At 47.5% G+C, this 24,162-nt stretch overlaps 1 protein-coding gene across 1 annotated transcript in view; it reads left to right on the top strand.

The window, feature by feature from the left end:
* The window catches only part of ADGRG7 (adhesion G protein-coupled receptor G7), a 1,657,602-nt gene extending 1,638,870 nt beyond the window's left edge, over positions 1 to 18,732 (top strand). The window contains exon 16 of the mRNA XM_078657782.1: positions 17,575 to 18,732. Within this exon, the coding sequence (XP_078513908.1) occupies positions 17,575 to 17,601 (27 nt within the window). The 3' untranslated portion in view covers positions 17,602 to 18,732. The remainder of the gene's footprint in view (positions 1 to 17,574) is intronic.
* Positions 18,733 to 24,162: the final 5,430 nt, after the last annotated feature.

The following is a 24,162-nucleotide window of genomic DNA, read 5'->3' as shown; positions in this document are numbered from 1 at the left end:
TCTTATCCATGGTATGCAATACAAACATTTAAAATACGAATTTGATCATACATCCATTTGAACTGATAAAACATCATAGAAGACACGGTACACATCGTTGCAGGATAGCAGTCTATGGTTCCACAGCCAGTGTTTGGGTCTTATCATAAAGTTTCATCCTCTTCAACCAGGCACATCCCAAGTATTTGGCCAACCCGCATACCAGACTGGGGATAGAGGTCTCGGATGCCAAGATGCGCATCGCTGCCCCATGACCTCTACAACCCAGATTAAGACAGACGGGTTTCAGCCATTTCCTCCTTGCCTGGCCATACGCTGGGCAGGCAAAGAGGAAATGAGCAACTGACTCCGTAGGGGAAGCACAGCATGGGCACCCCAACTCGGTCCCCCTCATGTGCCTCCAACCTGCTTTAAAAGCGTTCACTGGAAGGGTACCAAACCGGAACTTCAGATACAAGGCCCTATCTTTCGGGGACTCAATGAAATCCAAAAGGGATTCTAGTTTGGGCGCGGGCTTGGCACTCAGAAAGGATTCTGTCAGTGTGCCACAGTTCAGACTTATAGATGCAACTGCCGCCACCCAATCCCAATATGCCTTTCTCACAACTATTTGGGGCGGCGGGTCCTGACTTAACCACGCTTCTCCCAAACCAATGTCCCCCACTAACTGTTTTAAATTAGTTAACCAAGCTAATTTGTGGCCTGTGTCGAGTTCTATTAATTCGGTCAATGCAGCAGCATAGTGGTATAACTCCGGTGTCCTTCTAAGGTTCGTCCAGAACAGCACGGGACGCAATCTCGCCACCTCGTTAATAGGGTGTCTCCCCAGATCGTAACGGAGCGGGACTAGTGGGGTTGAAGCAGAAAGCGAGACCAAGTCCCTAAAAAACGTATTCTCTGACTTGACTAGGTCTGTGACCCTCTCGAAGCCCCACAGCTCCGCTCTGTATAAAGATGAAGGCAGGGCCTTTCCCTCATAGATCTTGATGGCAGGACCTACTGGTCGGCTATAGGAAAGGCGTTGTTATTTGACAATGGCGGCCGCTACTCTTTTGTGATTGAGGAGCATCTTGGCCAGGTGCGAGGACCAGTTCATTCGACTATTAAGCCTCACACCTGGATAGTCGAAGGCTTCAACGAGTTCGAGGGGGGAAACATTCATTCTGATGTTATTTTTGAAGTTTTTCGATGGTGCCAGAGCCATTAATTTAGTTTTAGATGTGTTTATGATTAGACCTCAGGCATCACAAAACTGGGTAAAGCGGTCGAGTAGTTTTTGTAGCCCCATGGGTCTTTTCGAAATCAGCAGGGTGTCGTCCGCAAAAAGCAGCGTGGGGATTTTTTCCCCAGCCAGGGTTGGGGCATCGGCCCCGTCCTCCCTCAAATGGTCCACCACCCCATTGACAAAAAGGGAGAACAGGGTCGGGGCCATAACACAGCCCTGGCGGACCCCTCTGTTGACCGCTATCCTCTCAGTCAGTTGGCTCTGGTTACCCCACCTCACTCTCGTGGAGTCGTTTGATGAGGTCAAGAATTGGGGCAGGGAGTACCGAGGTCTTGCATTGTCTGCCACAGCTTTGCACGAGGGACCAGGTCGAAGGCCGTTCTTAGTCAATAAATGCCAAATAGAGGCTGCTTTTGTTGATCGTAACAGACTTCCAATAAAGCGCAAGAAATCTGAAGACCTGGTCTACCGTGCCAAATCCCTGCCTGAACCCCGCCTGGAATTGTGACAGGATGCCCTCTTCGTCGATCCATGACCTCATTCTAGTCAGGAGGACCCTACCAACCACTTTCTGGGCTACATCAATCAAGCTGATTGGTCTGTAGTTGGCAGGGTCCTCCCGGTCCCCCTTCTTGTAGATGGTCACCACCACTGCCCCCTTCCACGAGTCGGGCACTGACTGTCCGCTCGCGACAAGGTTGAGGATCCGTAGTATAAAACAAGCCCATAGATTTTTATCATGCAACATGAGGTCACCAGGAAGACCGTCGGGGCCGGCGGCTTTACCCGGGGCGATTGTTGCGATTGCCGATAGCACCTCACTTAATCCAAATGATTCCCCTTGGGTATATGGCTCGGGAGGGAAGGCCCTGATCCTTGCTCCATGGGCACACTCTCCTCCTCACTGGAATAAAGGCCATAAAAATGCTCAAACCATTGGCGCCCGGCTATGTGGTTTGCCATCGGGTCTGCCCCTTTTCTGGCGTTAATACTAATAAGATCCCAAAATCTAGTGGAGTCTTTCAGCTGGGCAGCAGATTTTAATTCTTGCCAGTGGTTTTCCTCCCATAGACGTTTGGCAATGTCAACCGTCCGATAGTAGGTTTTCCTTGCTGTGACTATGCTAGGTTGATCTTTTGTTTTTAAGGACTTTGTCAGTTCCTGCCTCTTTGCCCTGCATGCCTCAGAATACCACAGATTTGCAGCCTTTGGACGCTGGGCCTTGCAACCGTCTTTTTCTTTAACCAGGAAGAATTCGCCTATCTTTTCCATTGCCCTATTGTAAACTATCGTAAGGTGTGACTCCTGGGTAGCCGGGGGAAGACTCGCTATTTCATCTAGATCCAAGATGCTAACATTTATAGCATCCTTGATGCTTTCCAGGGTTGCTTCCTGCTTTGCAACTTTGGTCCATCTCAGGCGACGACTGCTGTTTGAGGGAGTTATCTCCCTAGTCAGCTGCATCAGATGGCCAGACAATTCAATAGAAGTGATATCCCGTGCACGCCACAACTGCATGCATAGCGGGTTGTGGTCGCTGTTACACCTGGGGACCACCTCCATATCAATGAGGTCGGCCCATGAACCCACGTCCAGCATTATATAATCGATGCGAGATGGAGACCTATGGCTATTATAAGTAAAAGCTCCTAGTGGGTCAGATCTAGTTCTCCCATTCACTGCTCGCAAATTATGCTCCAGTGTCAAAATGTCTTCATTGCTCAGAGGCTCGAAGGTGCTATTAAAATCACCAGCGACAATGATCCCTGTATTGGTATTAATAGCTGACAGTTCCATATCAAGAGTTGATATGATATGGTGCACCCGAGGACCCTCTGGCATAGATGTTAAACATTTCTAGATGGGTATTCAGCTCATTCCCTTCGACTGAAATATGGAGGATGTCCTGAGATGGGGTGTCGTGTAGTGATACTTGTAGGTTCAGCTCGATGTTCAGCCAAATAATAAGTCCCCCTGATGGGCGCCCCCCCCTGCCTGATGTAGTTGCGGGGATACAGTATGTAGTGAACCCTTGCTTATGGAGGGGGACCAGACTCCATGTCTCCTGGAACAAGATGATGTTATAGGTATCTATGAAATCATTCCAGTCCTGGTCGGCTGGGTTTTTCTGTAGGCCTGCAATGTTTCAGGATATGAGGTTGATTACCCCCGATGTTTCCTTACTGGGCTTGTCGTGACTAGCTGGCCCTCTTTTCTCTATATCAGCCTTGTCCAACACCAGCTCCCAGCTGGTCGGTGAGACAACAGTGGCTCTGCCGGGAGGGCCCAGGTTCCAATCATTTCCACCTAGTGTGGATAGATCAGGACCCAAAGAGAGAATGTGTGTGCTTGCTAGTCAGTCATTTTGGTGTAAACCGGAGTCCTGTGGTGCTCGGGCCTGCGTCCAGAGGTGGAGCCGGCGGATCTGGATAGAAGAGTGTTCAGGAGGTGATGTTCTATAGTCCAAGGTTAATAAGTTCTCAGCTATGATTGGATCTAAAACTTCTATCTCCACACAATCTGTTGTTGAGTCGGCCCTAGATCTACGCCTTACTCTCGTCATGTCTTCTCTAATGATAGATCTGCACCCTCTGACGTGCCTTAGCCAATGGATTGATTTATTGTGTATTGACTCGTTGCTTTCATACCCCCCTACCACGGCCAGTTTGGGGACATGGGTCATGTACACGATTGGTCTTACCGCAGAGCGGGATGGTAAGGAACCGCGTGCACCTAAGGGAGGTGGAAACCAGTTTGGATATAGGGTGGAACGGGCTGTTAATTGCTTGGTCCTTATGGGTGGCACTCGTCCCTGGATAGACCCTGTTGGTAAGCTTTTGATCACAGAATCAGCATAGGACCTGGGTATACCTGATGGACCATTAGACCTCCCACCACCCTTTGGCACAATGACCATAGGGGAGGGTACTTTTGGTGGAGCTGCTCTATGTTGGTCAGTGCTTGTCGCATTGACAAGTAGTAGCGGGACCATGGGGTCTACACATCCGGTCACCCTTCCATGCATCAGAACCTCCACCTTCGCAGTTAGAGTAGCCACCAACCCTTCCAGGGTCTGGATTCTTCCCAGGAGCTTTGACTTGCTAGTCATACATAAGTTACCACAAGATTGCCCCCCTCCATTGGCTCTATCACAATTGCCCCTCATTGTCACACCGGGATTTTCCACTGTAACTACACAGTCCGCGTCCACAGGAGCAAACCTGTTGGAACATGGAACCGATGGAAGCGTGACCAGATCCCGACCCAACCCATCTCCAGAATCCAAATCTGTTGTTTTTTTGGTAGTAGGATCGGGGTCTAGGCCTGTTTCAGGCAAGACGCCAGAGATCTGCTCTCTGGGTTTCCGGCTTGCAAACATGGAGGGGATGCGTTTTTTTTTGTGATTTGGTTACTGCACCAGGGTTTGTGAGCGCAGCAATATCAGGGGCCGTGTTACTGTTACTGGCTAGGATTGACTCACAATCAGCGACTATGTCTTCGATTCTAGTCAGGACACAGTTCATAGCAGCGTGGGAGTTTTTTTGCCTTGTTCCCCTTTTTGCTAACAGGCATCCCCCGCCCTCCATATCCTTCCGTTTTCCCATACCTAACAATTAGTGATTTTTTCCCAACAGTAATGAGTGGGCAAACAGAACAGTAGCGAGGACCAAGAGTGCGTAGAGTCAACACCAGAGAGGCAAATGAAGTATCCAAACTGTCTGACGATGGTATAGGCCAACCCCTCCTTACGCGCTGTAGTTTGCAGGAAACAGTACCTTTGCAGTCCTATGGTGGCGATCAGCAGATGGAATGGGGGTGGTCAGCCCGGCCTCCTCTGGCCCCAGACGGCCCCAGACGGCCCGCCCTTTGCCCGGCTTAGCCCGGCGCCACCCGCGCGCGTCCCGCGGTGCGGGAGATGTCACTTAGTTAAATACTCCTGGTGGTGAAGGGAGGGCCTGCCTCGCTGTGGAGAGCACCGCTGGTGTCTGGGGCGAGTAGTCCGTGTCACCAATGTGCCCCCTGCACCCTCGGGTGAAGCGACTCCCGCGAAGCGGGAGGCGCAAACAGTATTTAAATATCCTGATGGTGAAGGGAGGGGCTGCCTCGCTGTGCAGAGCCCCGCTGGTGCCTGGGGCGAGTAGTCCGTGCCACCAATGTGCCCCCTGCAGCCTCGGGTGAAGCGTCTCCCGCGAAGCGGGAGGCGCGAACAGTATTTAAATATCCTGATGGTGAAGGGAGGGGCTGCCTCGCTGTGCAGAGCCCCGCTGGTGTCTGGGGCGAGTATTCCGTGTCACCAATGTGCCCCCTGCAGCCTCGGGTGAAGCGTCTCCCGCGAAGCGGGAGGCGCGAACAGTATTTAAATATCCTGATGGTGAAGGGAGGGGCTGCCTCGCTGTGCAGAGCCCCGCTGGTGTCTGGGGCGAGTAGTCCGTGTCACCAATGTGCCCCCTGCAGCCTCGGGTGAAGCGTCTCCCGCGAAGCGGGAGGCGCAAACAGTATTTAAATATCCTGATGGTGAAGGGAGGGGCTGCCTCGCTGTGCAGAGCCCCGCTGGTGTCTGGGGCGAGTAGTCCGTTTCACCAATGTGCCCCCTGCAGCCTCGGGTGAACACCATTAGTTTTCTACTGTTCTGAACTGACCTGTGAACTGTTGCAGAATCCCTGGTGAGGCACAACGGAAGGTGGAACACATTGATAACCCCCTTTGCTGGAGTTGCAAATCACATGTTGGTGACCTGGCCCACATGCTCTTTCATTGCACGTTACTCCAAATGTTCTGGGATAAGATTTTTAACTATATTCAACAAATCTTCCACTATCGGCCGGCCAGAGATTTCGCATATGTCTTAATGGGGGCAATTGATCCGAGAATACCAAATGAACACGATAGACACCTACTGGACCTCATGCTCACTCTTGCATGTAAAGTCATTCTGAGTAAATGGAAGAGTGCTTCCGATGTTTCTTTCAAAATGTGGCAGGAATGGCTGACTTCATTGAGAGGTGCTGATAATGACGTCCTCCACTCATCACCATGGCGAAAAACTCATGCCAAACTTTGGAGCTCACTTGACTCAAGGGAGCTTTGCTACGATCCGCCTTAGGCTTGTTTGGCTGATACATCTCCTGAATCATGCCTCGTTTTTTTTTGTCACCTAAATGGGCATTTTTCTCGGCACTGTAACCCGCTGTCTTGATCTAAGTTTACTGTAACACGTTACGTTGCTGCTGTTTAGTTTTCCTTTCTTTCTGCCTCCTTCCTTCATTCCAGCCTTTTCTTTATCCTATCTCCCCGCTTTCCTTCGTTCCTATTCTCTCTTTCCTCATTATACATTACATTTGTACTCCAGGATTACTATATTATGCATGGATAATATGTTCATTGCTCATCGAATGTCTGTTTGCTGCTTATGATTTGTTATATTTATTTCTCCCATGTTATGTATCTTAGGTTATATTATCCTCATGTATGTATCTGATGTGTACACCTCTGCATTATTCTACCTCCTTTTCGTTTATTTTTGTACTCTTTGCATTCTTAAATAAAAAAGATTTGAAGTAAAAGTAGTGCCCTAATAAATCTGTATTTGGAGTCATACCTGAAGAAAATTCACTGTGGAAGACATCTAATTCTTACAGTGACAGGCACACCTTCCGTACATGATTGTCATTTCTAGAGACTGGACAACTTCTTTACATGTTATAGTGTGGATAAGACTGGAATAGGGTCAACTCTGTCGTGTGTGTCTTGTAGAAATTTCTGCTTTTTTACCGGTGTAGGTAACAAGTCTGGAGACACAGAGGCAACATGGGAGTCTGCTACCATATTTTTAAGGACACTAGGAGAGCCTTCAATTATATGGAGTAAGTGAAAGTAAGTCTGTTTGACTTATGTGAGGATGTGTGGTGTGAATCTGGTTATAGACAGGAAAGACTAACTTCTTCAGCATAGCTTTGGAGCTGAAGGGGCAGAACGTTTTAGAAACTGCGTGTGATGAGTTAGGTGAAGTCCAGAGGGTTAAGTACATTTGAAATTTTCTTAAAAAAACCTTGACCTTCTTATTTATGTAGGGTTAGCACCTTCCTCGAGCATTTGCAAACAGATGAGCTCTTTATTCTAGGTTTACTAAGCCTGTTTGAATTTCCAAACTGTTCAATGATACTGTTAAAACTAGTGATGGAAGAATTTGGGAGCTAAGTCGCATTGTTATATGAGAGAATGGTGAGGAGAGTGGTGTGAAGGAATCTCTGGGGAAGGTGGCCAATAGTGACCAAGGATTTTGCCATTGGAGCTGGTACTCCTGTTTGGGAGAGAAGCAACTTATCTACCTGGAGAAGCCATGTTATTTGGACAATAAGTGACATTCTAGATTTCTTTTTCTCCATAGGTTTTTTGAGGGTGTTTCCTTTGCTTGGACTTCCATTTCCACTGCTCTTATTTTTTCTCGCTTATTAGGGTAATATATTCTGTGGTTTGTGGGATATCTGTTTCAAGGTAAACAAGCACGGGTGCACATATATCAATCTTAGTAAAATGTAAGGTGCAGTGTGAAGGTTTATCTGTTAGTCCAGAACTGTTCAAATTAGTTTCAGCACTATCTTGGTCAGCTTGGTTTACCCATGAAGCCCTCTGCAAGGTTTTACCATTAACGTTCAGGAGCGGCTGATACAAGGACAACAATCTATGAGAAGACACATCCGGATATATCAATCCGAGCAAGAACGCATCTGCGGTTAACTGCAGCTTCCTACATGTTACCACCAGTGCTCGAAATGGAGTAGTAAAAGTGCAGGTTCTCTGTACCAGAGTACCTGCTTGTTTCTCGAGAAGTGCAAGTACTCTTCCTCTCAAAATAAAAAAGTGCAGACGGACGATACCAGCCCTTTTAAAGCACACGTTACAATGTAGAACCTTTCTGTAGTGTCCTGGTTGGGGGCCTACCAGGAGCAGTGAATAACACACACAGGAGTCGTTACAACCTTAGTGGCCAGCTCTCAACTGCCATGTCCAGTGACTCTGGGCTATTTATTCTTTTTCCACACGTCGTGCTGGCGTACGCTCAGCCGACATACTATGTTACGTTGGCGGGGGGAGGTGGTCAACGGGACCACCCCCAACACTAAAGGAGACGTGGACTCTTCCAGTCTCCACAACATTACATTCCTCCTTTACCAGGAAAGACATGTCAAGCGAACACAAACATAGGTCCAAATGCAAGATAGCAAATTAAGGAAAACAGTTCAGGAAAAACCATCCCCTCTAAGGCGAGGTGCCAACAGAACAGTCTTACTTGGTATTCTTTTCTTAACTGCCAAACCGGCTGCGACTCGATCAGTTGTCGCCGACTAGCCACAGGATACGTAGTCCTTGTATTTCTGGGATGGCTTCGGACACGGCCTCAGGTTGTATCTGCTTTGGCTGTTCCGCAACTGAGGCGTTGGTGACTCTTCCAGTGGGTTGCTGCAGGCGGATGGATTCTCTGCACTGCTAGGATCCTGGTCTTGTGCAGATGCGGTCTTTGGTCTTTGGATTACCTGCTAGGTCCCTCCTATGGGTGGGACCCAGGAAGGGGGTGGTTACACCCCTTTCCCTTTGTCCAGTTTCGCGCCAGAGCTGAGGCTGGAGTGCCCCAGAACCGGTTTGACTGGATTTTGCATGGGACACCTTGTGTGCCCCAGGCAGTGTCTAATTTCTTTCAACCCTCCCTGCTCCAATCCACTATCTCCTGTCTGGGGTGGTGTAGCACCTCCCTGTGACAGGAAACTCTTTGTCCAGGCCTCCCCTGCCAGGTTTTGGTCAGCAGCAGGAGGTCAGACTTGTGTCGGGGCAGCAGCATCCATTTTGTGATGCTGAGGCTCTGGTTAGGATTGTCCGCGTTTTAAGTAAAGTAACATGTCTTCTCCCTCTAGAAGGGTGGAATGCTACCCCCGTCACCAGAACTGGCGAGTGGGTAGTATTCCAAAGTGTATGACACCTTACACGACATGTTTTGATAAAGCCAAACAAAAGTTAGCAATAACCGCAAGGATTATAATGCACTTAAGAGTATATGGTATGGCAATATCAGCAGCAGTAAGGAAATGGTTCCAAACGCTGCAGACAGGCTCAGCTCATGCTAGAGCACCATCTCACATAAAACCAAGCACTCTGCCTCCAGGATTGTTAAGGCCTGCCATAGGAGTGACTGATAGGTATATATGTGTCCAGATATAGGTTTAGATACAGGTATACTATATCTAAGCAAGGGGTGATTACACCACCTTGCCCCAGCTGAGTGATCAGCCAGTTGTGTCGATTTGAATAGCTAGCCAGGGGTGGCAAAATATATGCTGCAGCCCCTGGTAGGCCTTGGATGCACCTACGCCCTGGGTACCTATAGTACACTGTACAGGGGCTGATAAGGTGACCCAAGCCAATTAGTTATGCACCTAGGGTACATGGAGTCCATTTTAAAGAGAGAGCAGATAGCCTGGGGCCTTGATTAGCAGGATCCCAGGCCAACTAAGTCGAAAACCAGCTAAATACAAGGCAAAAAATCTGGGGTAACCATAGTCAGGTATCCACCTTCCTACACTCGCATTTCTCCCTGTGCAGGGTAAGCCCCCAGTCGCGAAGGCGGATGAATACTGCTGTCAGGCAGAGTATATGTTCTTCTAGAGATGAAGCGTGTACTAAGATATCATCGCTCACGTTGAGCACTCCCTCTAGTCCTTACAGGACGGTCTTGATGATGTTTTGGAACACCTTGGCTGCGTTCGAGATTCCGAAGTTGAGGCGTGTGTAACGCCAGAGACCGGCGTGGGTAGAGAAGGAGGTGATTAGGCTAGACTCCGGGTGCAGGGGGATATGGTGGTACTCTGAGCAGAGGTCCATCTTTGAGAACCACTTCGACCCTGGAGTTCGCCAATGATGTTATCTACCGTGGGTGTAAGGTGGCGCTCCTGCTTGATGGCGAGGTTCGGGATTCGCATGTCAACACAGATTTGGACTGCGTCAGGCTGCTTCAGCTTTCTCGCGACTACGATGCGGGACACACACGGGGTGGGGCTGCGCACTCGCTTGATGATTCCAGTCGCTTCCAACAGACGGAGTTCAGCCTCGACCTTAGGGCGGAGATGGAAGGCAATCCACCTATGCCTGAGGGCAATTGGGGTCACAGACTTGCCTATGTGCAGCTTGACGGCTGGGTCTTTGAGGCATCCAATTCCATCGAAGAGGGGTGTGAACTCGGTCAGCAGGTGTTCCAGACTGTGGGCCATCATGGTAACTGCAAAGTGAATGAGACGAAGGTCTTGCGCGGTACGGCAGCTGAGTAAGAATCGGGATCCCTCCAGGGAAACGTAGACCTTGAACCGTTGGTGAATCTGGTCGTGCGATATCTCGGCTTGAAAAACACCACATATCCTGAGCGGGGTGTGGGTCCCAAATGCGTACACTTGGACATTAGTGTTGCGGAGGGCTGGCAGGTTGGGCAAGAGTCTGTAGACGCTGGCAGCCATGAGGTTGATGGTTGCACCGGTGTCGATGAGCGCTGCTACTGGGTGGTCCTGCACCTTGACAGATGCACATGGGCGCTGCCTGTAGGGAGTTCAAGAGGGCATGTAGCATGTGTACCACATGCACAGTGGCAGCCTCGTCTTCGTCCATGTCACCACATGAGGAGTCATCTGGGTGGGGGTGGAGCACACCCAAATGGCGAGGTGGGCCTTGAGGTTGCCGTTGTGGCTTTGAGCGGCAGACTTTGGAAAATGGTTGAGTTTTCCGCATGCGCTGCAGTGTTTCCCTTGGGCCGAGCAGGCACCGTCGTGTGGGAGAGGGCCGCCACACCATCCACAGAGGCGAGTTTTTGGGCTCTGTCTGGAGTTTTGGGCTGAGGGCCTCCTGGGCCTTTGTCGGGAGTCACAGGTTTCAGTGCGGACGGCGCAGACTGGTTCCTCTTTGGCGGTCGCTGTAGGCTTGAGCTCCATGTGGGCTGCTCTGGTCTTGGATAGTTCCTTGGAGTGTCCTAGAGTCAGGATATCCCTCATTGGCATGTTGTGTTCCTGTAGGACGTGCTCACGTAGCTTAGTGGAAGCTCAGCCCTGAATGAATTGCGCCCGGATCTTGTCATCCTCATCAGGAAGGATTCGTCCGGGAGTTGTTTTGCTTGGCGGAGGAGGAAGCGTTTGTAATCCGGGCTGGCGTATGGCTCAAAATGGCCAGTGATGGCGTCGCGCATCGAGGCATAATTCCTCGGGGGCCCAGCTTCGCGGACAGTCTTCGCAATTTTGTGGACCTCCGCACCACTCAGGTGGAGGAGCATGGGTCTTTGCCGCGGGGCAGGGATGTCAGCAGCATCAAAGAAAATCTCCAACCGCTCCACCCATTCCTTCCATTGCGCAGCTTGGGACCGTGGCGGTCCGGTAATGGTGAAGGGCTCCAATGGCGGGATGGACGACATGCCTGCCAGCAGGGGGCAGAGACGAGAAGCCACAGGCGTGAGCAACTGACGGGCGTAGGATGGCGCAGTCACACTGTGGTGCAGGGCGCAGCAGTGTGTCCCACGTGAACTGGGCCAGGTCAGGCGGCAGAGGTCTGGTGGTTGGGTCCCAGCGCTGAAGAGATAGTGCAGGCAGTGGTAGCAGGGCGCCTGGACGGCTGACGTAGACCAGCAGGGGGGGAAGGGAGCGAGCTCCAGGACCAGGGAGCCACTGAAGGTGCGGTGCAGGCGGTGGCAGCAGGGCACCTGGGCGGGAGGAGCAACACAGCAGGCGGTGAGAGGCTCCAGGAGTAGTGGCCCACGTGGGCAGCGAGCAGCAGCAGTGCCACCGGTGGGGCACGAATGCACAGAGTTCTGTCTGAGGTACCCGAACAGAGGCAGATAGCCAGTAGGCTGGGAGGCAGCAGGGCCAAGGTGCGCGCCTTACCAGAGGTCCACAGCAGTGACGTCGGGCAGTTCTGCTAGCACACGTGGGTGGGATTCCAGGACTCTCCCGCATGTGCGCGCACTCACGTTGTGCCGGCGGGGTGGGGGGCTCAGAGCAGCAAGGAGGCTCAGGTTGTGGAGGTTCGGGCCGGATGCAAGCACGATAGCAGGCCGCCAGAAAGTCGCCGCTCCGTTCGGGGTCGACCACACTGCAGGGGTGAATGCCAGGGCCACGGGCGTGCGAGGCACGGCGGTGGCACTCACCCCAGGCGAAGGTGCTTTGCACGGTAAGTGAGAGGGGAGGCAGGGCAGCAGGCAGCCACACCACCTCGTCGCCAGTGTAGTGTCCTGGCTGGGGGCCTACCAGGAGCAGTGGATAACAAACACTGGAGTTGTTACTACCTCAGTGGCCAGCTCTCAACTGCCACGCCCAGGGACTCTGGACTATTTATTCTTTTTCCACACGTCGTGCTGGAGTACGTTCAGCCGACACACTATGTTACATTGGCGGGGGAGGTGGTCAACGGGACCACCCCTAACACTAAAGGAGACGTGGACTCTTCCAGTCTCCACAACATTACACTTTCATACCAGCATTAATACGAGCTCTAATTTAAACCACGAAGACAGTGAATTCATTCAAGGCAACCAAAGATAACTTTACGACACTGAAGGCACTTTTTCCCCTTCTAGCCTTTGATACACAAATCATTCTCGGAGTTGCAGTACTGGCTACTCAAAGTTCGAATTCACGGTAGTCAGTAGCAGTACACTGATGTTTTCAGAGTTACTCTCATCCAGTGTAGGTTTTTGAGTTTGCATTCAGGGGCTTGAAATCCTGATGCAGTGGTTGAGGTGGGTGGGATCTGAGGGCACCTCTGCTTGAAACCTGACCATAAATTTCTGAAGAGTCCCGAAGACCGACTGTGCGGCTTTTCTAGCTGCCATGTGGCCACAAGTCATACATGTCACTCTCAGCCAGCCTTCCCTACTAATCCAACGGCTCTAGCATGAAAGGATTTCTGAGCCCACATTTACAACTATTAAAATCAAAACTTCACACCCCAGAATGCAGTGTGTGTTAATGGCTAAACACCCAGGACTTGGCACACTGTTAGGTGCAGCTCCGTTTAAAGAAACTTTCAATGTCTCTTTAATGATTTCAGGCCATGCTTCCCCTATTGTATTTTGCAGTTTTAATGAATCCTTGTTTGCTATTAAGCACCTCTGAGATACTGAGCGAATAAGCTTTTTGGGTTTACACTGAAGGCAATCACCCACAACCAGCTGTGAAACGGGCAAAACTGATACACTTCACCAACGGGAAATACAATTTTGCCATTTATTTTCTCCACAAAAAGTGACAATCCCTTTCCTAACAATAGGCAGCTGGGAGGTATGGAGAACACCTGCAAAAAATCTAAATTAAGCTTGCTGACCAGTTTTCGTCTGCTGTCAGAAAACATCGTGCAGTGTGGTCCTGGCTAGCGGCGAAGAGCTGTTGCCTGCACCTCCCTCAGGATACTGCAGTACAGGGGTATGTCCCTGTGGGAGGAAGGAAGGCAGTAGAGGCTGGTGTCTCGATAGAGTGGTGAGCAGGGGAAAGAGGGGGACAGACGGATGACGAGAAAAATAAAGAAAAACAAAAAAACACTTACCTACTTCATCGCCGCATCGCGCTCCACTCCACTGCAGGCACAGGCTTCCAGGGTCACCTGCAACCAATACTGACGCTGCTTTAATGCTGATGGCATCAGGAGAGCAGTGCCGGGGTTGGCTTGAGCGCCCTCAATTTGCACTCCAAGTTAGACTGGGTGGCTGTGCTTACTCTCTCCAACCTGGCAAGGCATTTTGGGGTGGAGAGAGCTTCAGTGCACATGACGGTTTGGCCGTCCTGAGACGGACGGCCAAACCATCATGTGCACTGATAACAGTGAAAAACACTCCCCCTAGTGCCTGTCATCCCCCTGGCCCCACCCCCAAGCCTAGGCTCAAAGAGCATAAATAAAATGATAATATCAAGGGTTTATTGTAATTAGATTTTTCATTTTTCTGGCTGCTGCCAGGGGGGTGACTCTCCTCCACCACCACTGAAGGTAGGCACCAGCGACCTGTTGCTGTCAATGTACAATTGCACCACCTGCCGGCCCCTGCTCGAACTGCCTCCCTCAGCAGCAATCAAAAACCTCAGCTACATTAATAACCTTTACTATTTTCATAAGCAAGATTGCAAGGAAAATTTGAGATGGCAGAGGATCAGGCTGCATTTCCAAAGACCGAAACTGAGCATGCTTCCAGTATTTGTAAGAAAGTGCCCTCTTTTTGCATGGTTGCCCCCACTTTTTGCCAAACTGTTGATGTACTTTGACTGAGTGCGCCCTGGGTTCCTGCCAACCGGGTACCCAGGGCCTATGTTCTTTCCCTAAACTGCATTGATGCAAAACCCAATTGCCACTCTTTGGCCACATGTAAGTCCCTTGTAAATGGTACCATAGGTACTAAGGGCACTATGGCCAGGGAATGCCTCTTAGGGCTGCAGCACTTATTGTGCCACCCTTAGAGGGTCTGTACCTTTATACACACACACTGCCATTACAGGCTGCATGTTTTGGTGCAGAACAAAGTGAAGAGTCGACATGGCACACATCCCAATGTGCCATGCCTATCACCCACTGCCCTGGCATAGGTAAGCCACCCTATAGCTGGGTGCACTATACCAGTGGTGAGGCTACAGGTGCGTGAACCCTGCGTCCCTACAGTGTCTAAACCAATTCTTAGACATTGTAAGTGCAGTATTGCCATTAAGAGTATATGGTTCTGCGAGTTTGTCATTACGAACTCCAGAGAACCATAATGCTTCAGAGAGCACTGGGAAGTTTGGCATCATACTTCTCAGCACATTAAACCCATACTGATGGCAGTGTGGGATTTAATGAAAGATGCACTCAGAGGGCATCTTAGAGATGCCCCCTGAAAAAAGACCCAACTCTAGTGTCCTGGCTGAGTCGCTGCTCACCAGCTGCCACCACCAGACTAGTTTCTGGACCCGTGGGTTGAGAGCCTGCTGCTCTTTGGGGTCTGAAACAATGCACCACCTGGGATGAGGTGCCAAGCCTCCTCCCTGCGGATGGGCAGGGTCCACGTAGGGGAAGCTTCAAAGGCTTGCTACCTTTGTGAGCTGCCTCAGTCATTTTCTGCTGCCAGCAAATGCCCCCCAATGGTTCTGAACCCCACTTTAGTTGGGAGAATCGACAAAAACTAAGTGAGGAGGAGAGGTGTGCCCACCTTTGCCAATCACAACCAGCAGGTGGGGGCGGTATGGTGAAGCACAACTCTCAGTTCCCACTATCTTGCAGATGGGGGAGCGACCCAACCTGAGAGAGGCATATGCCCCCCTCCCACTGGAGGGTGCCATAATAGGGGGTTTACCCACCCCAAGGAAGAGATCCATGGGCCAAACCTGTATATCTACCTGTAATGCCCCTAAAGTTAGTATTTAGTCGCAACCTTGAACCTTGTCTCCTCAGACAAGAACAGACCAGAAGAAGAAGGACCGAAGAAGCCATGATGAACTAAGAAGAGGAGGACGCCCACTGACTTTGCCCCAGCCCTACTGGCCTCTCCCCACCTCGAACCTGCTCCAGAAAAATCCAGGTGTGTCCTGCAGCCAGTAGCCCCCTAAAACCCAGAGTACCTGCCCCACCTTCCCAAAACTTATACTTTGTCTCCTGTGTGCACTGAATTTGCTCACTCACAGACTCTGGATCCGGCCAAATCCGCAAGTCTGCACCACTCTGCACCCAATGCCCACGGACTGAGTTTGAGTGACCCAACACCACAAGGAGGTCTCCCTGGCAATACTAACCTGAGATTTGGTCATCTCTGACCTGCCTCGAATCTCCAATCAATGCCTGCAGCCCCTTTCTGGAGGATCCCTCCGACCGCGACCGGAGCTGGTAAGACACCCCTGTACCCGAAGTCCCACAGCCTTGGGTGGCCCAACCGACGGTATCCCGGCATCCCAACTTACCTCTCCAACAATGTTCCCTCTAATTTATTTCCCCTGTGTGCAGCAGTGAATGGTCTCTGTGCACTGCAATCAAGGTCATGTGCGTCAAAGAAATGTGACAGCTCACTAACCAAGTGAGCGTGCTACCAGAATCAGTGGTATTTGTCAGAAGTGTGATCACTCACCCTTTAACCCAAGATGAAACCTCAGGGCTGACCCCTCGTCTGACTCTTAGCCCTTCAGCTGACAAGCATTAATAACTCGATAAGGGATGGAAGGACCAGGAGTGGACACTATGTAAAGTTAACAAATCATTTATTGAGTATTGTATTGCAATTACATTTATATAGCACTTATTAGTCCTAACAAGGTGTTGAAGTGCTTTATGCCAATCTGCACTTTGCTCGGGAGCCAAGGTAAGAGTTTAATCCAGTGGTTATTTTTGTAAAGGGTTTAGTCTAATTCTCTCAAGGAGACCATTCCATGTCTCCATGCCCACTCTAGTGTCTTTGAGGTGTAATGAAATTAGTATCAGTGAGGTATGATCATTAGTGAGGGTGGGTATAGGAGTTCATGCAGATGATCGGTTCAATCAAAGATGAGCTAAAGCACATTCGGTAGTGCTTTTTACCAAAAAGGACCGATTTCAATCTTTGGGATGAGGTGAGGACAATTTGCACAAATAAAATAACATTCCTATGAAGGCATAAGGGAGGTGCAACGAGGAGAAATACCTTTATTTCTCCTCGTATTTCCTTTTTCTATATGTGCTGCATTCTGCAGTACACATAGGAAGAGAAAAGCACCTTTCATGATTGCTTTAGTGCAGGAAGAATTTCTTTCCTGCACAAAAACAATCACCTCTACAAAGCAGACACCCTTGGACTGTGGCGCAACGGTGCCTGGAATGGCGCATGGCAGCCCATTGTGCCCCAGTGCATGGGAAAAGGACAGGAATGCGCTGTGTCTTGCAGATACAACCTACTACTGCCCTTTTGTTTTGACCTTTGGTAGCACAGCACGAAGGATTACTGCGCTGCGGTGCATCAAATTATTGTAAACGAGACCCATAGTTTTTAAACAGGAACCACTATTGTACTAATAGGCAAGACAGTTGTGATGTAAACCCTGTAGGTGGCCCAGATTGTTAAAGAGCAACATTATAGTCTATTAAATCACACACAATAGGTTTTTGTACAACTGGTATTCTGAACTCACATATTTCAAAGTGCTTTCATATACAAAATGAAGAAAATTGCGTTTTGGTCAAATACAATATTTGCCTAAGAGCACACAAGTTAAGCAGGGAAGCTATGTGTTAGCAGGTTTTACTTCGTACAAATCAGCCACTAAACTTTCATCTATTTGTCTTTGCTCTTTTATGCCAATGCTTTGATTTTACCACATTGTGCATTTTCTGCTGTTTTTATTTAGGGCGAGACATTGGAACATTCTACATGAGCACCTGGGAAGATTAAGTGATCTGCCCAGAATCACAGGATGTTGACCGCTGCCGAGTATCCCCACCTTGGTTCATCAGCTCCAAAGTTAGCAGCTCTGCCCATAAGGCCACAGAAGCCACAAGGAATCGAGTTTGAAAGACCTGCTAAATATCTAAGTGCATCTACAAACGAATGCACTTCATGACAACAGACCGCATTGGTAACAGCCGCCTGACTCTGAAGTCATACTTTCCCCTTCCAGAGGCCCCATCAGAACAGCTATGGAAGAGCAGGTGTGCTGTCCCAGTGACAGCGTGCGCCAAGAGAAAGCTTCCTTCAGCTTCAATGATTTAAAATGCTCGGGAAGTCTTTCTCTTGATGCGCGCTCCAGCAGCGGCCCTGCGTGCCTACCTTACAGGGAACATAGCTCTCCAATCGGTGGTCACCTACAGAAAATCTTCATTCCCGAGCCTGCAGTGTCTGTTGCAATTGGAGACTCCCCATTGAAATCAAAAGGGCACCGGATGCCAAAACAGCACCTTGCACTCAGCCGCCCCTGTGCCGCTGTGGGTGCACCTTGTGTGCTAATCGAATTTCCCTTTGCCCTGAGCCTAACACCAGGCAACATTGGGCCTCAGCACTCTGCACCCGGCCGTCCTAGTGCTGATGAGGGTGTTCCTCGACCCTGGAGGAACCCTGGTTCTAACCCCAGAATACCAACTCCCACAAACAAGTACTTACCTGTTAACCATTAACTTCATTTCCTCCCATAGGATTGCATTGACTGCTTTTCTTTGAAAATTCTTCTAAGTGTGGAGTTGGTTTGTAAGAAAACTTAAAAAACTGCAAATGTATCAAAAGCGAATTACTTACCTTTTGTCTAGGAAATGTCTCAGTGTGATATCTAGGCATATCACACTGATTAGCAAAAGTAACTTAATAAGTAATCCATGAATAGCGGGTACTGTAATCTACAAAGTAACTGAAAAGTAATTTGGATTATTGACTGTAAATCAACCAATTGCATTTGAACCTGCATTAAACTGTAAAGTATTGCATAAGTATTGCAAAGTTTTATTTCACTCACCTGCACCAGGCCTGGCTTGGTTCTAGAAATAAAATAACTAAATAATATTTCTATACAAACAAATTGGTCTGAGTTCAGTCTTTAAGTGTGTGACATCATTACCTGCCTGAGTTGGTGCAATACATGCTTAACACTACCCTCTGATAGAGCCTTACTGCTCGCCTACACTATCACAAATAGAGAGTAAGGTGCTATCTACTTTTACCTCTGCCTACTTTTGGGGTTCCACTGGACTCTGTGCACACTATACCTTACTTTGGTATAAAATATACAGAGCCAGCTTTCACAGTATTCATTTGCTTTGCCCAGAGTTTACGCCCCCACCCAATTTTAGCATTTACCTCCACTCCTGATATCCACACCGCCTTGCCCAACAACTATTACATTCTGCAAACCAACAGACCTGCCGGCAAAGCAGGAGGTTCCTGAAGGGGAATTGTAAACTATGTTTTTCATTAAACATTAAATACTTGAAGGACCTATTAGTGATCCCTTCAACATGAGAAGCCAGCCCCTTCAGGATGCTTTTAAACCGCCTGCCTGAGCCCCCGCTCTCAAACACAGGAGGACAGCAGACAAGACAGGTGCTCGAACACAAATGAAGCCACGGTATGTAAAGGGTATTATAAAAGCCCAGTGAAGATTCTAATGGATATTCTTCACTTGTGCACATGAATTATGCAGAACACATAAACACGGAGCACTCTTCCCTTTAAAATAGCACCGGGCCTTTCATTTTCCTTGCATTATTCACTCGGTAAGCAGGTCTTGTAAATAATAGGGAACTGCCATTTCCAAGCATGAACACAGCTATTTAGCACGTTTTCAAGTAATAAATGAATAATGGCACTCATTAGGGCCTTAACAACGAGAGAGCATTCAAGTTAGTTCTGCCCTGCCATGTAATTTGTAAAGCACCTGTTTGAGGTGGTATCTCTAAGTGTGATTAATTCACTTCCAAATGCACCACATTGGGTTGCGTTTTTTTAAATCACAGTCTTGGAAATATTCCTTGAGCAACAACATGTGTAACTTCCAATTATAGATTGGGGCAATAAGGACTATAATTGAAGAAGGATAACTGATCAAGACAAATAAATCCCATCTCCACATCGAGTGAACCCCTGCTGGGGGCTGAGATGTCATGCTACATAACTAACCTATACCGTTCTGGACACATCATATGCGTCTTTCTTTGAATACATTTAAGGTGAGTGACTTCAGATAGGTCCCTCCTAATTAAAGTTTATTTTTAAAGAACTATTACCTGCTATCAACCACACAACACTAAGATAAGGCTGTCCTTTGGTCTGTTTTTAGCCCTGAGGAAGACCCGCCTTGATGTATAGTCAATAACACTTAAACTTAGGGTCGAAACGTTGACTACATTACATTAAGTCCTATTTCAGCTACCATTGGAATATGTGATGAAGATATAAGGACACACTGAACAAAAAATTTTTTGGACATTTTGAGTATATGTGCCATGTCTCCTGTTTGTGTATCTGATCACTGGGAGATTTTCGATTTTCACTAAGTATATGTTAATATGATGTATTGTTCTTTATGTTTTCGGGGCAGCCATTGAAAAGAGAAATATGAAAGAAATATATATACATATTTTAATATATGAAAAATAATATATTTAAAACATAATTTGATGTTTGTGTTGTATCGGTAGTATTAAGATATTATTTTCTTGAAAGACTTGTGGTATTTGAGTCAGGAGAAGTTTCCCACATGTTGAAGGGATAACTCATAGGCCTTATAAGTATTTAATGTTTAATGAAAAACAATATTTGCATTGCTCCTTGTGGAAATTTATTTGACCCGGCAGAAGGTTTGTAGTCCATAACTGTACACCCAGGTTCTGAGGGACACTGGGTACCCCATTATATTTAATGGCAAAAGAGGAGGTGACATAGCAGTAGTGATAAAGAATCACTTTAGATTAATCAAACTTAGTTCACTAGAGATACCGCCAGTCTTATAATCAAATCTTATGTTTCTTCACTAATAAAACACCAGACTATAAGCAATATTTCCTCAGCTCTTTTATGAGCTAATTTCCTACTTTTATAATGACCAAGCAAAAATTCTCTTGATAAACGACTTCAACGACTGGGTTAATGATAACAAGGGAGAACATTTAGCCATTGATTGTAATGATCACCTTAAATATCTAAAATTCAAACAACATATGCACTCTCCCACTCACATCAAGTCTGGACCGCCTACCTATCCCTATCTAGTCTTACAGTATGCCTATGCACATGGTCCCATTAAATTCTTGTTGACAGAATTGCTCCTGCAAAACCTTTCTCTCTACCGAAAACACTCATTAGGAGCAGGTTTCGGGTTGATCTGAGTCTTTTTTGTTACTATCTGGCCACAACTTTGCCTAAGTCAAATAACAACATCAATCTACATGCCAAAGCGCTATCTAAAAGGCTAAGGACAGACAGCGACACATATCAGTGAGGTATGATCATTAGTGAGGGTGGGTATAGGAGTTCATGCAGATGATCGGTTCAATCAAAGATGAGCTAAAGCACATTCGGTAGTGCTTTTTACCAAAAAGGACCGATTTCAATCTTTGGGATGAGGTGAGGACAATTTGCACAAATAAAATAACATTCCTATGAAGGCATAAGGGAGGTGCAACGAGGAGAAATACCTTTATTTCTCCTCGTATTTCCTTTTTCTATATGTGCTGCATTCTGCAGTACACATAGGAAGAGAAAAGCACCTTTCATGATTGCTTTTGTGCAGGAAGAATTTCTTTCCTGCACAAAAACAATCACCTCTACAAAGCAGACACCCTTGGACTGTGGCGCAACGGTGCCTGGAATGGCGCATGGCAGCCCATTGTGCCCCAGTGCATGGGAAAAGGACAGGAATGCGCTGTGCCTTGCAGATACAACCTACTACTGCCCTTTTGTTTTGACCTTTGGTAGCACAGCACGAAGGATTACTGCGCTGCGGTGCATCAAATTATTGTAAACGAGACCCATAGTTTTTAAACAGGAACCACTATTGTACTAATAGGCAAGACAGTTGTGATGTAAACCCTGTAGGTGGCCCAGATTGTTAAAGAGCAACATTATAGTCTATTAAATCACACACAATAGGTTTTTGTACAACTGGTATTCTGAACTCACATATTTCAAAGTGCTTTCATATACAAAATGAAGAAAATTGTGTTTTGGTCAAATACAATATTTGCCTAAGAGCACACAAGTTAAGCAGGGAAGCTATGTGTTAGCAGGTTTTACTTCGTACAAATCAGCCACTAAACTTTCATCTATTTGTCTTTGCTCTTTTATGCCAATGCTTTGATTTTACCACATTGTGCATTTTCTGCTGTTTTTATTTAGGGCGAGACATTGGAACATTCTACATGAGCACCTGGGAAGATTAAGTGATCTGCCCAGAATCACAGGATGTTGACCGCTGCCGAGTATCCCCACCTTGGTTCATCAGCTCCAAAGTTAGCAGCTCTGCCCATAAGGCCACAGAAGCCACAAGGAATCGAGTTTGAAAGACCTGCTAAATATCTAAGTGCATCTACATACGAATGCACTTCATGACAACAGACCGCATTGGTAACAGCCGCCTGACTCTGAAGTCATACTTTCCCCTTCCAGAGGCCCCATCAGAACAGCTATGGAAGAGCAGGTGTGCTGTCCCAGTGACAGCGTGCGCCAAGAGAAAGCTTCCTTCAGCTTCAATGATTTAAAATGCTCGGGAAGTCTTTCTCTTGATGCGCGCTCCAGCAGCGGCCCTGCGTGCCTACCTTACAGGGAACATAGCTCTCCAATCGGTGGTCACCTACAGAAAATCTTCATTCCCGAGCCTGCAGTGTCTGTTGCAATTGGAGACTCCCCATTGAAATCAAAAGGGCACCGGATGCCAAAACAGCACCTTGCACTCAGCCGCCCCTGTGCCGCTGTGGGTGCACCTTGTGTGCTAATCGAATTTCCCTTTGCCCTGAGCCTAACACCAGGCAACATTGGGCCTCAGCACTCTGCACCCGGCCGTCCTAGTGCTGATGAGGGTGTTCCTCGACCCTGGAGGAACCCTGGTTCTAACCCCAGAATACCAACTCCCACAAACAAGTACTTACCTGTTAACCATTAACTTCATTTCCTCCCATAGGATTGCATTGACTGCTTTTCTTTGAAAATTCTTCTAAGTGTGGAGTTGGTTTGTAAGAAAACTTAAAAAACTGCAAATGTATCAAAAGCGAATTACTTACCTTTTGTCTAGGAAATGTCTCAGTGTGATATCTAGGCATATCACACTGATTAGCAAAAGTAACTTAATAAGTAATCCATGAAGTAGAGGGTACTGTAATCTACAAAGTAACTGAAAAGTAATTTGGATTATTGACTGTAAATCAACCAATTGCATTTGAACCTGCATTAAACTGTAAAGTATTGCATAAGTATTGCAAAGTTTTATTTCACTCACCTGCACCAGGCCTGGCTTGGTTCTAGAAATAAAATAACTAAATAATATTTCTATACAAACAAATTGGTCTGAGTTCAGTCTTTAAGTGTGTGACATCATTACCTGCCTGAGTTGGTGCAATACATGCTTAACACTACCCTCTGATAGAGCCTTACTGCTCGCCTACACTATCACAAATAGAGAGTAAGGTGCTATCTACTTTTACCTCTGCCTACTTTTGGGGTTCCACTGGACTCTGTGCACACTATACCTTACTTTGGTATAAAATATACAGAGCCAGCTTTCACAGTATTCATTTGCTTTGCCCAGAGTTTACGCCCCCACCCAATTTTAGCATTTACCTCCACTCCTGATATCCACATACCTATCCCTATCTAGTCTTACAGTATGCCTATGCACATGGTCCCATTAAATTCTTGTTGACAGAATTGCTCCTGCAAAACCTTTCTCTCTACCGAAAACACTCATTAGGAGCAGGTTTCGGGTTGATCTGAGTCTTTTTTGTTACTATCTGGCCACAACTTTGCCTAAGTCAAATAACAACATCAATCTACATGCCAAAGCGCTATCTAAAAGGCTAAGGACAGACAGCGACACATAGGCCCCTCTTCACATGTTCAAACAGGCTAGACATCACAATACCTCTAAAAGGTTTACAGAAATTTTAAAGCAGGCAAGCTCGACTACGACACCATGAATGGAAATGACAGAAAACCTACTCCTTAGAAGCAAAGGAAACATTTGTAAAATATCTCAAAGAATATAATAAACTCCTTATTCTCCAAACCAAATCCACCTTCTTTACAATCAAAATTCTATCAACCACAAATAAATCTAAGGAGATTTTCAGAATTGTTTCTGAATGATCAAATCCAGATAGAATGACATTACCCATTTCACCTTCCCAGTCCCTTTGTGATTTACTTAACACATTCGTTATCGAAAATTTAAAAAAATGATTAAAGATAGCATCCTGAAAAGCTCCCTTGGAACTTAATTGGCACATGCAGACATGAATCC

This window comes from Lissotriton helveticus, chromosome 8 (assembly GCF_964261635.1).
Source record: "Lissotriton helveticus chromosome 8, aLisHel1.1, whole genome shotgun sequence".
In the NCBI taxonomy this organism is placed as follows: Eukaryota; Metazoa; Chordata; class Amphibia; order Caudata; family Salamandridae; genus Lissotriton; species Lissotriton helveticus.
This window is presented reverse-complemented; position numbering and strand designations above follow the sequence as displayed.